Below are 14,471 nucleotides of genomic sequence, written 5' to 3' on the forward strand. Positions count from 1 at the left end.
GCTTACATTGTATCTATTTAATAATTGAAACACAAAAAGACTCAATTTTGTGAACAGGAGAAAACAGATGTAGAAAAAAAAGATTCTTTACGTGGTATTCAAATTAAGCCTCTGTAATATTATGTTTATGGTTCAGTATAGATGCTTAATTTCTAATGTGAATCTATGGTTTTACAGTTGTGGACTGCTGACAATGCATAATGGAGACAGCACAGTATAGCCCTCAATGGTTCAAAGAAAATAGCCTGCTGGAGCTCTGTGCTCATTCATGTGCAGCATATTAAATACATGGGCGCGCATTTCTTTTTCTGGGAGAATTACGTCATCGCACTATCCAGACTTTTTTTTTTATTTGGTGTATCATTTTATTTAACTATGGTTTCCAGCTATGCTTTACAGAGGAAAAAAATACATTTCTATTAAATTGTTTTGGGGAAAGTCAAAAATACGTTCAAAGTTTCACAGAATGCTACACTAGAGAGCATTTTCTTTATATTTGCTCCAATGTTATTTTCTTTTTGTCGCCGTGTAGCGGTTTGGGGGCGGACCACTCCAAGTGCGCACTGCACACAGAGACAGACAGCGCCAGCGCGTCGGTGAATATCCGCTCTGCATACAGGCTGTTATTTAGGGGAAGCACTTCTTCATTTGAATTCCCATCTCCTCAGGCATTTGGAGAATTTATAGCCGATAAATCGCAATGGCGGCGCTGTCGGGCGGAGAGCGGTGCATCAAGTATTTGATGTTTGCCTTCAACCTGGTTTTCTGGGTAAGTGTGAGGGGGAGAAAATATTATCCATTTCCACTTGCATCCGGTCGGTTGTTTATGAACGCGCGCGCGGACGTACACGTGCGCATGCTTCTCGTGCGCGCGTGGCGGTGTGTATACAGGTTACTAGATTCTGAATGAAATGATATGGGTGCGCGAATTGTGCCGAGGTCTTGAGCGGGTCTTATCGCTATGACTCGGATGATTCAAAGCACCGAGCGCCTCCACAGAGACACACACACACTCAGACACACCAACGTGTCTTGGGTATTTGTGGATAGGTCTGAGGAATAATCCCCAGTGGCCAAGTGACCCAGTTCCATGGCGGAGAGTTTGCACGCCAAACAGTTTGATAAATTAGACCAAAGAAAGGGGGCGCTTAACATAGGCGATATATTACTCTATAATATATTACCTTGGTTTTAAGATTGTAGGAGTAATGGGTCGTGCGCCACTTATAGGTTATTTGTGTCCCATATGAAGAGTCTGCAGGGTGTGTCTGATGTGAAAGCACATGTGGTAGTAAATAGATGGTTTGCCTTCTTATTATGGTCTCTAAATGTGGCTGCCATGTATAGAGCTGAGAATAGCTTTTCATCATAGGGTAGACAGGGATTTCCCAAGGTGTGTGCATGTGAGCATGCACGCGTGTGATGCATATGTTATTGTGTACTAAATTAAGAAAAACAAAATAATCGAAGCTAAGCACAACTTCTGAAATAAATACAGCAAATGTCAAAATGTATTTACTCTAATCAGCTCAAAATTGGACATTCTCATTTGACCCCCTTACAGGAGGAACTGAAACTGGATATTTTACAAAATCAAGTTTTTCGAAATCTTACTACATTAACCATTTTGAAAAAGTACAAATATGCAGCTTTTTTAGCCTTCCGGAGCCTCTAAAGCCTATTTCACATTCTTTACAATGATAATAGCTTATATTAATGCTAGCACTATCTGGAACAGAGGTGCCACTTGTGACAACAGTTTTCTTAAGATAAGCGGATGCAATATATGAGAGATTGACATGCATTTGGTGTTAGGGTTGCATTCTTTATTCAAGAATACATACTGATTACAATTAGGAGAGATAAAATTGAAGCGATATGGCTACAAATACATTTTCTTCATTTTTGTGAGTGGGAAGATGTTACAGACCACCTAGTATGTGCTTGGATAAACTTTGTCAAATATTTAATTATCAAGTGTTCTGGGTTCAGAATTAATTTAAATGGAGACTTTAATTACTAAATAATTCACCCAAAACTTTTCACAAAAAACAAAACAAAACTACCTTTAAGCCTGTGGTCTTTATTTAGTTCAATTACTTCCAGTTCTATTCCATTTATATATAGCACCAATTCAAAACACGTCATCTCAAGGCACTTTACAGAGACAATATAACCAGATCATACACCGTTTTCTATCTAAGCAAAACAAGCTGATTGCTTCCACTCATTGACTGAACAACAATCCCTCACACCAAGCATGCTTGTAGCGACAGTGGAGAGGAAAACTTCCTTTAACAGGAAGAAACCTCCAGCAGAACCAAGCTCAGTGTGAGCGGCCATCTGCAGAGGTCGACTGGGGTTCAAGGAGACAGAAGCAGACATAGAAAAATAAGCAGAAAAACAAGGTAATTATCAAACTGCTCCACAGGCGGCCCCATCCAGGAAAGGGACAGCCAGACAGACAAGCTTTATCAGCTTATAAATAAACCAACTAGGGAATGTCTAAGAATACCATATTTTTAAAAATGCACCTGAAGAATGTCTTTCTACTTCTTTAGTGACTATTGGCTGCAATGATCATAACATGGTGGCAGTAGGACTGAAGAAAGAAAATCCAAAATCTAGACATGAAACAATATTCCAAAGTTCATATAAGATTTAAAAAAATCATATGCTTTAAAGAGAAGAGAATTAAGTTGGAAAGTTCTAAAAGTGTGGAATCCAAATTAATTTCTGAAGAACTTTATATATATTCTGATGTCAGTAGGTAACAGTGGTTAGATCACAAAACTAAAGATCTGATGAAGCAAAGAGTTGCAAGGAAACTGCTATACTAACAGAATATTAGTTGAGCGGGATAATATATTGTAAAGGATAGAAAATGAACAAAAAAATAAATAAATAGAACCAAAGAAAAAAAAAAGGGATTATATTTGTTGAAATTGACTGTGTAGAAGACAATAAATGAACTCAGGGGTTTAACATCTCAAACTACATTTATGGAGTTGTTTCACTTGACCATAAGAGTTTGCTTTTTATAAATGCTTCATATGTAAAGTTAATAAATAAAATAATGACATATCATATTCATATTATGTCATAAATAATTTAGTAAAAATAATAAAAGATACAGAATGTTTTTTTCATTTTAATAAAGGAAATATACTGTAATAAACAGTAGAAAATATATTGAAAACAAGTAGAAATAAAACACCAGTTATTGACAACCTTTATGGGAAGCCTCAAAAAAATTTTTTGCAAAGGAAATGTGTCTCCCATCTGGTATCTTATAAATATGTGCATTTTAAACTGTCTATATCTATGTCGATGGAAAAGTGGCTATAGATTATTCCATTATGAGAAAAAAAAACTGCAAGGAGTTATCATTGAAACAGAAAGCTACAAACAGTGGTTAGAAAATGGGAAGTGACCCATCTGCCGAATTAATAATTTACCCTTTCCAAATCTCAACTACTGCAAAGTGGTCTGTTCAAATACAGAAATGGTCAGTATTGTGCAAAATGTGCAAATAAACAGAATAGAGCAGCTCACATTATCCTTGGTTGCGATTTCAGAGGAAATGTAATCAACATGCACAAAACTCTCTGATGGTTATTGGGAAGAGCAATGTAAACATTTACACTTATGGACCGTGACATAAAATAAGCATGCCTTGAATCATATGAGACATTTCATGTGATTTCTATATTAACAGAACTTGTAAAATGTACCAATATTACATATTCAAAACATATCATTTTCTGCAGCAGCAAGTTATTGCTCCTTAAAATTACCTAAAAGAAAAAAAAAACACATTGGTGAAAAACTGACTGAAAATTGATGATAATCCAAAGAAAGCTAACTCAAATCCACAAAATGATACAGTAAACACCTTCTCCCAATTTCTAATTAATGATGAATTAAACGTATGATCAAGAAACTTTTTAAATGGATGCATACAACATAAAGTATGCTCTGATCTTGTTAGGGTCTCTGGTGTTTTGCTGTTTTTCTGGTGTGAGTGAGCATCCTGTTAGTGAGAGGATCTTTGCTGGTGGCTGTGTTAGTGCACACCTGAGAACATTTCTCAATCATGATGACTAGCGTGTATATAACTAAGCAAAGGATCATCTCTCCTCTTCGATGATCACCTCTGATGATAGTCAGAGGATCTCAGTTTCTGTCATGTTGGTTTGAAGTTTTTTGACTCAAATCCATTTTATTTACAAAAAGCAAGAAGAATCTGGGAGTGGAGAACTGCAGGGAGTCAGTTGAACTTTCTGGCTGGTTTGAGGGGATTAAGCTGACTAATCTCGCTTCAGTGTTCAGTTGTAGTCAAACAACTCTTTCCTGATCAGTCTGCTTTCTCACCTCTGACCAACCAGAAAGTTCAACTGACTTCAGGATTCTTGTTGTTTTTTGTAAATAAAATGTTAAAACTCACTGGTTCTCCTTCTGATTCTTCATGTGGGTAAAAAAAAAAAAAAATACAAACCAACATGACATATTTAAAGAATCTGTGGAAAAAAAAAAAAAATCTTTGACATCTGTCAGGAAAGCGTTTCAATCATTCTGAGGGTTTGGAACACAAGTAAACCTCCATGATAGCCAACATCCACAAATTAAGAAAACATGGGGTTGTTGTAAACCTTTGAAGGAGTGGCCAGTTTACCAAAATTATTCTGAGAGTGCCCAACTCATTAGGAGGCCATAACACCTAAATTCTCACAGCCCTCAGTTTCTTCTCTTAAGTTTACTGTTCATCATTTAGAAATATGAGGAGGCTGGTTAAAAATAGCAGCAGTGGGAGAGGTCCAAGATAAAATCTTTAGCAAAACTACCTCACATTTTTATTTAAAAAAAAAACACAAAAAAAACCCAGAAAAAAACAGCCAACGCTCCAAAAACTTTCGGTTTGGCTGAAATGAAACAAAACTGGAAGGAAGTTTAGGCCAAGGTTCCTCCACAATGATATACTGTATGAAGGGCTGTTGGTAGTGCTGCATGGGGTTAGGATATAATTACCTTTTCACATGTGTTCTAACAGGTTTGAAAAGCTTTTATACTATAATAAAGAGAATCAAAAAACTCTTTGCATTATCTTCTATCTTAGTCTTAAAATTTGTTTGACCTTTGGTAACATGTATAGCTGACAGAAGAGCAGAAGAGAAGAACATGTTTGAAAGTTATACTTTTTTCACAGCACTGAATCTTTTGGCACTTTATTTCAAGCAAATTTTGTTACAAATATAACGAAAAGGAGCAGAAAGCTCAATTTTGGGGGGTCTGTCTCCTAGTGGGGGGCCCTAAGCGGCTGCTATGTTTGATTATATCTACAACTGGCTTAAGTGTCGTAGCATAACAATCATGTTTCCAAAACCTAGATCATAGTTGCCTTCCATGTAGTTGATGGAGCAGTGAATATGCTGCCGAGAATGCATGTTGGAAAATACTCAGAAAATAATAACATGCCTGAACAGGAACCCTCTGAGCAGCCCTCTGGACTGTGTGACAAGTTTATTTATTGTTTTTTTAGGTAACACAATGGAAACACTTAAAAACGTAAAGGGAGGGAAAACAGAGTTGGAATTCCTTTTGACTTAATGGTGTAAAGGTTAGTTTCTGCAGCTACGAGTTCTTGCCACTCCTAACTGTATAATCAGGTGACTGAAGGCGTGGTGTCCCAAACATTTCTGTAGTTCAACACCACAACACACTCTGCTTCCTCTTGGGCAGAAGCTACACGCTCAGAACGGCAGACTTGGGCACAGTGATTCAGCATGGCTCTTCCTGGGGGGATCAAGTGTTTAAAATATGTTATTTTTATCTTCAACATTTTGTTCATGGTAGGTGTGCTTTATTTTTCTATTCTGTAAAAGGTTGAGAATGATGAGGAAAAGCTGTTTTAAATGCATGCTAAATGTGTACCACCCGAGGGTAAGTGATTTTACTGGATTAAAGGGAGACCAAAATGAACCTGAGAAACAAAGGTAGGATGACTATGAGGTCAAAGTGGGGAAACCTCAATGAGTTTTATTTTCCTAACTGAAAAAAAGCAAGAGGTCACACACAGGCCATTTTCCAAAAGATAAAGTTTACTAATTTGTGTGTGTTTATAATGTGTATAACTGTGTGTTCATCATAGAATGGTAAATATTAATTAATTCAAGACCAATGCAAGACGTAAAACCCCCGCTAAGTGCCTCCTGATGCATATCTACTGTTGTTGTTTTGTTTAACATTATATACAGCTGTTGAATTAAAGGACTCTTCTGGGATTAAAGGCATTGATTGCATTAGAAATTTATGAGGATTGGTCCATCATGGGTCTTAAGTGTTTACCACAAAGGATTTTAACATTTACCACAACTGAAGAGACGTGCTTCAAGTCAGAATAGGGGTTAAACAAGTACAAGGAAAACATTAAGCAGGGCATGTCAGGGCAGATTCAAGAGGAGCTGCTTAAACCTGTTGGAGCCTGTTGTTAACAGCACTTTGATGACATTTAAGGTATGCACGAAAATGCTAAAAAAGTGAAAGTTGAGGAAAGCATGCAGTGTTGATTTAGTGCTAATTGTTGCATTGTTTATACTGATGTACATAATGTTTTATAGCTTACAGGCACTGCTGTATTGGGAATAGGCCTGTGGCTGAAACTGGACTCAAAAACCAAGGGCCTGTTTGAAGGACCAGATTCTCCCGTTGTCTTTTACACAGGTAAGACACGCTCAGAAGATGTCAGGCATTATCATTTAAAGTTTGAATTCTGTGTGCTGATTCATGTGTTATTGTTTATTGTATTTTTATGTAGGTGTTTATATCCTGATTGGAGCTGGTGTGCTTATGATGGTAGTGGGCTTCCTGGGATGTTGTGGAGCAATCCAGGAATCACCATGGATGCTTGGAGTGGTTTGTAACCCTTACTGTTCTTAATCAAACTGCCCCTAAAGCTTAAATTGACATTTAGAGAGCTGAGTAGTTTTCAAGTTGTGTGTTACTTGTGTGACTGGATTTGTTTATAATTTGCATAAGACCAGTTTATAGCAACAGCAGCTATAAAACGCTATCTGTCATGCAGGGATAAGTTGATGAGGAACTTATTACTCATAATAAAGAAAACTGATCACATTTAATTTGATTAAAACCTTTAGGGTTATAACAAAAAAATAGTATGTTATTAATTTCAATAAAAACAGAAACAAAAGAAGTAAAAACATTTCTACCCTCCTACTGATGAAGAAACTTTGGCTTTCAAAACAGTGTTTTTCATATTAGCAGGTACTGATTTTCATAGACATTTGTGTCCTGTGAAGTTTTATATATTCTTTTTTCTCTGAAACGTTTTTTTGTATACATAGCTTTTGGAATCCCTAGTTCAGTAATAAGATGTCTGCTTTCATTATTGTTTACTAAATGGTCTCAAGGCCATAAGAGAGTCTCGATTTGTGCTTGACCACCCCCATGCCATAATCTGCTTGCTCTAAATATCCCTGGAGGAGGGGCAAATGGAAACTGGGTTTGGCTTCACTCCACTGACCTTGCATTCCGCACATGCGTACTTAACACTGGCACACAAGCATGTATGGTTCCAAAATTCTCAGCTGAGTTGAATTTTATATTTCTCTGTGCAGTTCTTTTTCTTCCTGCTGATCATATTTGCCATCGAGGTAGGAGCTGGAATCTGGGGATTTTCTAAGCAGAACGAGGTAAAGTAATTACTATGTTCTCAATATAGACATCCTGACTTTTGAGAATAAAAGAAAAAGGAAACAGTTCAAATGGAGGTTCCTCTCTGTATATCAGAATATCATAGAACTTCTGATTCACATTTTTCAAAAAGCTAAACGTACACATTATATAGATTAGATATACAGTACATGCAGGGACATATTAAAATATTTATTTTTGCTAAGTTATTGATTATTCCTTACAGCTATGGAAAAATCCAAGTTTACTTTCCAAGGAAATTAAAGTATAATGTAAGCAACACAGAATGATTTTTAATGCAGAAATGTGTATATGGCCCACTCAACAGGTAGACTGCTGACATACTGATATACTTGTATATGCTGTTATACTTGTCAAGCAGTCAGTGCCACCCTTAACAAGGGGTTTGACCAAAAAAAATGCTTGCTAAAAAAAGCTGGCTGCTGTATCCATGTGTATTTTTTATTGATTTTAACCATAGATCTAAAAGGAAATGTGGAAAGTACAACCATGTAACACATACACATACAAGCATACCTAGTGGGGGGCCCTAAGTGGCTGTTATGTTTGATTTTACCTACACATACAAGCATACCTAAGTACTTCTTTTCAACATTTTGCTTGGTGTTGCCATCTCATATTAACAATAAGCTGAGTGGAAGTTTTTTTTGAAAAACAAACCAATTCCAATTCCACTGCTGAAGTTATGCTACGTTCACATCGGACGCAGCAAAAGCAGCAAAATCGCGTCTGCTGCTTCATTTTTGCTGCTTGTACCAGTTGGTCCTGACGCGCGGCTGAAGCAGCTTTGCTGCTCTGGCTGCGCGGTGCAAAAGTGTGTCTGACGCGCGTTGGGTGGAGCTTCACTATCCTTTCTCTGCCTTGCAGCTATATTTGCTGTGATCAGTGGGAATAAAGTAGTTTTAATATATTTTTAAGTGAGAAAATAGACCGGAAAACTTAATCAGTGCAGTCAGTTCATTCAGATTATCATCCCACCTTCCAATATTATTTCTGTCGGAGCCACTCAGACCCCAACATACCGGCAGTGCGCCGACAGTAGGAATCCCTTTAACAGCGGCCTCTGGCCGGGTCGCCTCTTCGCGGTTCACCGCGGTGGCAGGTAAGTGTTTTTCATCTAAATAATCCGATTTGCAGGCACCAGGATAATAAAAGCGAACATATTCTGCCGGCAGATTTCTGCATTTTAAGTTAATTTATGCATCAATAAACAGTTTCAGAGGAGTGATCAAAGCGCTCTGTGTCACCAGCGATGTGTCTGTCTCACGGCCAGCTCCCAGATCAGCTTCTCTGATTGGTTGACGCGGCGAGCAGCAAAAGTTCAATTTTTCCATCTCGGGCAGCAGCGTCAGATGCTTAAACGCGCCCAATGCGCTGCTTCAGCTGCTCAAAACGCGCTGCGGGACCTTTTGCTGCGCCTTGACGCGCGTCAACCATTGACTTTGCATGTAAACTCGCTGCTTCTGCTGCGCCTGCTGCGTCTGGTGTGAACGTAGCATCAGTGCTTCAAAGGTGCCAACTCAAACTTCAGACAGTGTAAGAACTGTCTTGTTAGGACAAAGGAGAAAAAGGATTGAGCTGTTCCTAACTTGTCCAAATTCTAATTTCAAATGAAAGCAAATTTTCCATTTTGCTCGGAAATCAAGAATCCATAAATTGAAGTTTTTTTTACATCCAGTATGAAGTTTCAATAGTTGATGAGGACTTGGGGAGGATTCAGTTGGGGTTAGTCCACTGTGCTTTATCAAGTTTAGTCAATGACATGTAGGAAACATAAGAGCACTGCTATATGCCAATCTATTTTTCTAAGGCATGATGACTGTCATTTGGAAATGACATGTTTTTTCTTCACCATGGTTGTGATTGGGTTGCAGGTGGTGGATAACATTGTTGGATTCTATAGAACGACATACGATAACTACAAGAAAACAAGTGATGAACCCCTCAAAAAGACTCTGCTTTTGATCCATGAAGGGGTGAGACATCTTTGACATAACTGCTGCTTTCTGAATATCAAATCCATTATGTATTATTTGGAGAATTTTGATAGCAACTAAATGTTTTACTAAATTAAGTTGGTGTATACTATAAGTCTTTTCCGTATTTGATAAGTGTGCAGCTTAATCTGAAAGGTGTTTTGCACAACATTGCAAAGATAAGATACTGCTGCAACAAAAGCCAATACAAGCTTATAAATTGTTCCAGCATATCCCTAGCTTGGCTTTACTGAGAACGTTTCAGAGACTCTTAGATCTAATGTTTAGAGTATTTCTTTAAAAACTGCAGACTTGTTATTTTATATTAAAGTGTTGTCTGTTTCCAGCTGTACTGCTGTGGCCCAAATGGTATGATCACAGAAACCGACCAAGAAATTTGTCCTCGAGCAGATAAGCTTGACCAGTTCATTATAAAGGTACAACCATGACCCCGTTTTTTTTTTTCTTGAATCAGAATCATGTAATGTGTGTATGCATTCAGAAATTCATTAGTACATTCAGCTTCCATGCTTGGAGATCATGTGAAGAGCATGCACTGCTGCTACCTTCTTTTTACTTTCCATTGTTAATGTTTTGTTTGATTGTAATGTTGTCACATGTTTCTTTTTGGTTTAAATTTATACTTATGTAACATTGATTATCATTGTGCCATGTTTATCATGTAAATATAGGAAGGAAACATGTTGGTTATAAAAACGGCCCTAAAGTATTTGCAGAATATATAAGCATCAGCCTTGAAAAACTTGTATTGGTCCATCACTAGTTACAGGTGTGACCTTTTAGATGTGTGTTATAAGAGTTAAAGCTATGTCTCCAGGGTAACCTCTTTTTAATGCTGTTTGCATGCTCTATGTTTATCTGTTTTTGAACATGGTATAAAGACTTAATTTCACTGATCTTTTGCAGGGCTGCCCTAAAGCCATTGAAGACGTGCTTGATTCTAAGTTGCACATTATTGGAGGAGTTGGAATCACCATTGCAGTTGTTACGGTGAGTGTATCTTTAGCAAAAAATCCCTGAATATTCAGATTCCATCCATTTGTTTGGGAAGGGTATAGCCTTAAACTCATGGCCTAGGAGACCCTATGCTGTGGCCTTATGTCTTTCTGTAACTTAACAGCTTTCTGTAACTTAACAGCTACATGTTTAATTAATTTCACTAGTATGGGATATAAAAGAGGCCTTCATAGTTGTGTATAATTTACAGATGTGTGCAAAAGTACTAATCCTGTTTGAACCTTTTGTACATTGTGTTATGTTGCAGCCAAAAAATGTAAAGAATCTCCTTAAGGTTGTATAACCTGCAGCATACGGATAGGAAGTACAAAAGAAATGATACTTTTTATCATAATTCCAAGAAACCACGCACGCGATGAAAGAGGAGAAGTTAAAACATAACTGGGATATAAAACAATGAACTTCAACTTCTCAGAGAAAACTGTTCTATCCATTTTTAGAAATAGAAAGAACATGGCATAAATTAAAAATACATGGCCACTCACCTCAGCTGACAGACTCGGCAAGAAGAGGATCACGCTGAAAAAAAAACAGCCAATGACCTAACTTATAGAACACATTGTCAAAATAAGTGAAGTATGTGCTCTCCAAAACAGACCTTATAGAAAAAGAAAGCCATAAGAAGACCCTTTCCATCTTTTAATAGTCATGTAGGAGACACAGCAAACATATGGGAAAAAAAGTGCTCTGGTCGATGCAAAATACTGTGTAAAAAAGTAACATGGATCCTTGCTTTTTAAACATCAAGTCCACTGTGAAAACTGGTTGGCAGCTTAAGAATGTTGGGAGATTTTCTTCAACAAGAAACAGAATGATGGGGATAACGAAGGAGTGAAAATGGTGGTCTGTCCTCCTGCTATAGGAAGTGCTTCAAGTTGAGGAATTCAAGTATCTTGGGGTCTTTTTCATGAGTGATGGAAGAAGGAAAGCATGAGTACAGTAATCAAGTAAATGTACTTTGCTGCTTTCCAACACTGATAGTGACTGAAAAATCAATGTGGTGCAGTGTGGCTAGGCTCTTCCTTGGAGATAGTGGGGAAAGCTTGAATATCTGAAACTGTAGAGCTTTTGCTCCTCCATATTGAGAGGAGCCAGTTAAGGTGGTTCAGGTCGAGCAGAGCTGTGAAGGCGGAGCTGTGAGGGCGCACCGGAGCTGCGAGAGTGGAATTGTGAGAGCGGACTAGGAGAGCGGAGCTGGGAGGGTGAAGCTGGGAGGATGGAGCTGTGAGAGCACAGCTGTGATGGCGGAGCTGTGAATGAAGAGCTGTGAGGGCAGAACTATGGCTATGTTCACACTGCAGCCTGAAGTGACCCAAATCCGATTTTTTTGCCCATATGCGACCTGTATCTGATCTTTTCAAGGCAGTCTGAACAACACAGATCAGATTTGTTCCAATGCGACCCAGGTCACTTGGCTATGTGCTCCAGAATCCGATAAGAATCTGATCATTTCAAATGTGACCTGTGTCTGAACGGCCAGGTCGCATTCATCCGACCTGAACGCCATTAATACCCGACAGAAGTCACCAATCTGGGTCTTGCAATGAAGAAGCGGCCATGGCGTACAATGATGCATAGAGCAGGATTTATGTTTAACCATCTTGAAAAGATTGTGTTTTTATGGTTGGGAAAGATCGCTAGATGTGCTCCGGCACTACCATCCATGTTTACTTCTGTAAACACAGAGCACGCTGGCCTGTGACGTCATTGCGTCCTCTACTGTGCATTCAGCACACTTGTGTTGTATGACTGCAGTTCACAGAGGAGATCACATACAAGTCGCATATATTTGGAAATGTGAACTGCAACGCAAAAAAAATTGGATTTCACAAAAAAATCTGAATTGAGCATCAAGACCTGAAAGTGTGAACGTAGCCTATGAGAGCGGAGCTGTGAGAGCAGAGCTAGGAGTGCTGAACTGTGAGAGTTGAACCGTTAGGCCTGAGCTGTGAGAGCAGCTGAGAAAAGACTCAGAGGAAAGCCCAGTTCACCCTGGAGGGACTTTGTCCCTCAGATGGTCTAAGAACACCATGGGTTTCACCCAAAAGAGCTGAAAAAAGGCTTCCCTACACTAATTGCTGCCCATGCAAGCCAACCCCAGAACAATTGGTAGTCAGTGGGTAGATCATTTAAATTGTTTTGAAAAAAATGTATCTCAAGATTCCTAAGGCACCTATCTACCATTGGTAATATAAGCTTTGTCTCTCTCCATCAGGTGTTCGAGTTGATCTTCAGCATGCTTCTGTGCTGTGCCATCAGGAAGTCTCGGGAGGTGGTGTGACCCTGCTAGAAGTTTTTGTTATTGTTGCATGATGTCGTTTCCAGAATAAACCGACTCTCCACTGCCAACAAAAAGAAATAACAGCTTGTTTAAGGCGGGTGCTAACCTCAGCTAGAACGGGTTAAAATAATTTGGACTGTAGACACCATGAAGGTTTGATGCACTGTATTTTAGCCCATCTGGTTTATTTATGTAAAGGGTTTTAAGAATTATTCTCCCAAAAAGCCTAACATGTAAACAAAAAAAAGCTTCACACAAACCTTTGGGTTAATGTTTCTAATGTTTACTGACCATTCCAACATAGTAATCATAAAGTGCTATATTAAAGCAGAGAATTTTACCTAAAGAAATTATTAGATCAATGGAAATTCTAAAATGTGATAAATTAAATTAAAAATATATTAAATTATGGTCACTAACAAGAAATGTTGCATGTTTCTGGGCTTTTTATGTATTTTAAATCCCTTAAATTATCTTTGTTTTACTTATTTTTACCCAAATAATATAAGAGCTAACAAGATGCCAGAAGATATTACCTGATAAGGAGTTTTTGTTCTAACCCAGCTTTACTTAATCTCTGCAGTGCATTTTGCTCCTGAGATAGATGTAACGTCGTCACTAAGCCCATGTATAGAATGGGTGCCATCTGCTTCAGTGGAAGTGTACTGTAGTACTGAAATGTTTCAATCTGTGGTTATTTGACTAAAATCCACATTCGTGAGTTTCTAACCAAACAGCATGTCGGTGTGTATACTATACTGATATTGATTACAATCATTTTGGATCTCCTACTAATAGAAATGGATAACACCACCACTTCAGTGCAACACAGCAGTAACTAATGATGGCTAAAAGCCAAATGAAGCTACATGATGTAGTTTTGGGGTTACAGTAGTGTTTCAGTTCTATTTGTTTTTGTTGTCATTTCCCTTCGTTTGAAATGCCTTTTTTCAAATTTTATATGTTTTATTTTTCTATTTCTACGATCTGTGATGTTTTTTTTTGTGTGTGAATTGCACATGCAGTTTAAGTATTTTGCGTTGTCATTTTGATTTGACAGAACTATTTCATTTCTACACTATGCACTATGTCAAATACAAAAACATTAAAGTGTTAAGTTGAACTTGAAGATTTTTGTGATCTGTCCTGGACTCACATACACACATTTGGCACAATTTGAGAGGTTTTACTTTGTTTTATTCTGTTTGTATACTAATAAGTATTTTACACTCGTTTTGTTTTTCTATTTTATAATTTTATTGTATTTTATGATTGTGTACAGCACTTTGGTCCTGTCCGGTGCATAAAGTGCTTCATAAATAAAGTTGGTATGGTATTTTCAACATGGAGACCAGCTTTGAAGATTTTAATCTTATCTTGGCCCTTTCATAGGTTGCACCTAACCAGCTTTCAAACTTTCATGTAAGAGGAAATACTTTTCCAGA

The 14,471-nt window shown here is 37.9% G+C and overlaps 1 protein-coding gene across 2 annotated transcripts; it reads left to right on the top strand.

Annotated features, from left to right (window-relative positions):
- The first annotated feature begins 556 nt into the window (after positions 1-556).
- On the top strand, positions 557-14,221 carry LOC107102394 (CD9 antigen-like). Of its 2 annotated transcripts, none has more exons than XM_015401682.1 (8): positions 557-769; positions 6,618-6,720; positions 6,815-6,912; positions 7,635-7,709; positions 9,606-9,707; positions 10,055-10,144; positions 10,635-10,718; positions 12,961-14,220. In XM_015401682.1, the coding sequence occupies exons 1-8, from the start codon at positions 701-703 to the stop codon at positions 13,024-13,026; spliced, it is 687 nt and encodes a 228-aa protein (XP_015257168.1). In that variant the 5' UTR covers positions 557-700; the 3' UTR covers positions 13,027-14,220. The 2 variants fall into 2 exon arrangements, with proteins under 2 accessions (XP_015257168.1, XP_015257169.1); XM_015401683.1 differs by lacking the exon at positions 557-769 and adding an exon at positions 5,327-5,849 and having other exon boundaries at positions 12,961-14,221.
- Positions 14,222-14,471: the final 250 nt, after the last annotated feature.

Source organism: Cyprinodon variegatus, unplaced genomic scaffold (assembly GCF_000732505.1).
Source record: "Cyprinodon variegatus isolate N-32 unplaced genomic scaffold, C_variegatus-1.0 Scaffold1249, whole genome shotgun sequence".
Lineage (NCBI taxonomy): Eukaryota > Metazoa > Chordata > Actinopteri > Cyprinodontiformes > Cyprinodontidae > Cyprinodon > Cyprinodon variegatus.

Bases quoted from the DNA above. Each gene is read 5' to 3' on its own strand.
- LOC107102394 (XM_015401682.1), top strand. From the start codon at position 701: ATGGCGGCGCTGTCGGGCGGAGAGCGGTGCATCAAGTATTTGATGTTT. The intron at 6,721-6,814 runs GTAAGACACGCT...ATTTTTATGTAG, and splicing joins TCCCGTTGTCTTTTACACAG to GTGTTTATATCCTGATTGGA. The intron at 10,145-10,634 runs GTACAACCATGA...GATCTTTTGCAG, and splicing joins TTGACCAGTTCATTATAAAG to GGCTGCCCTAAAGCCATTGA.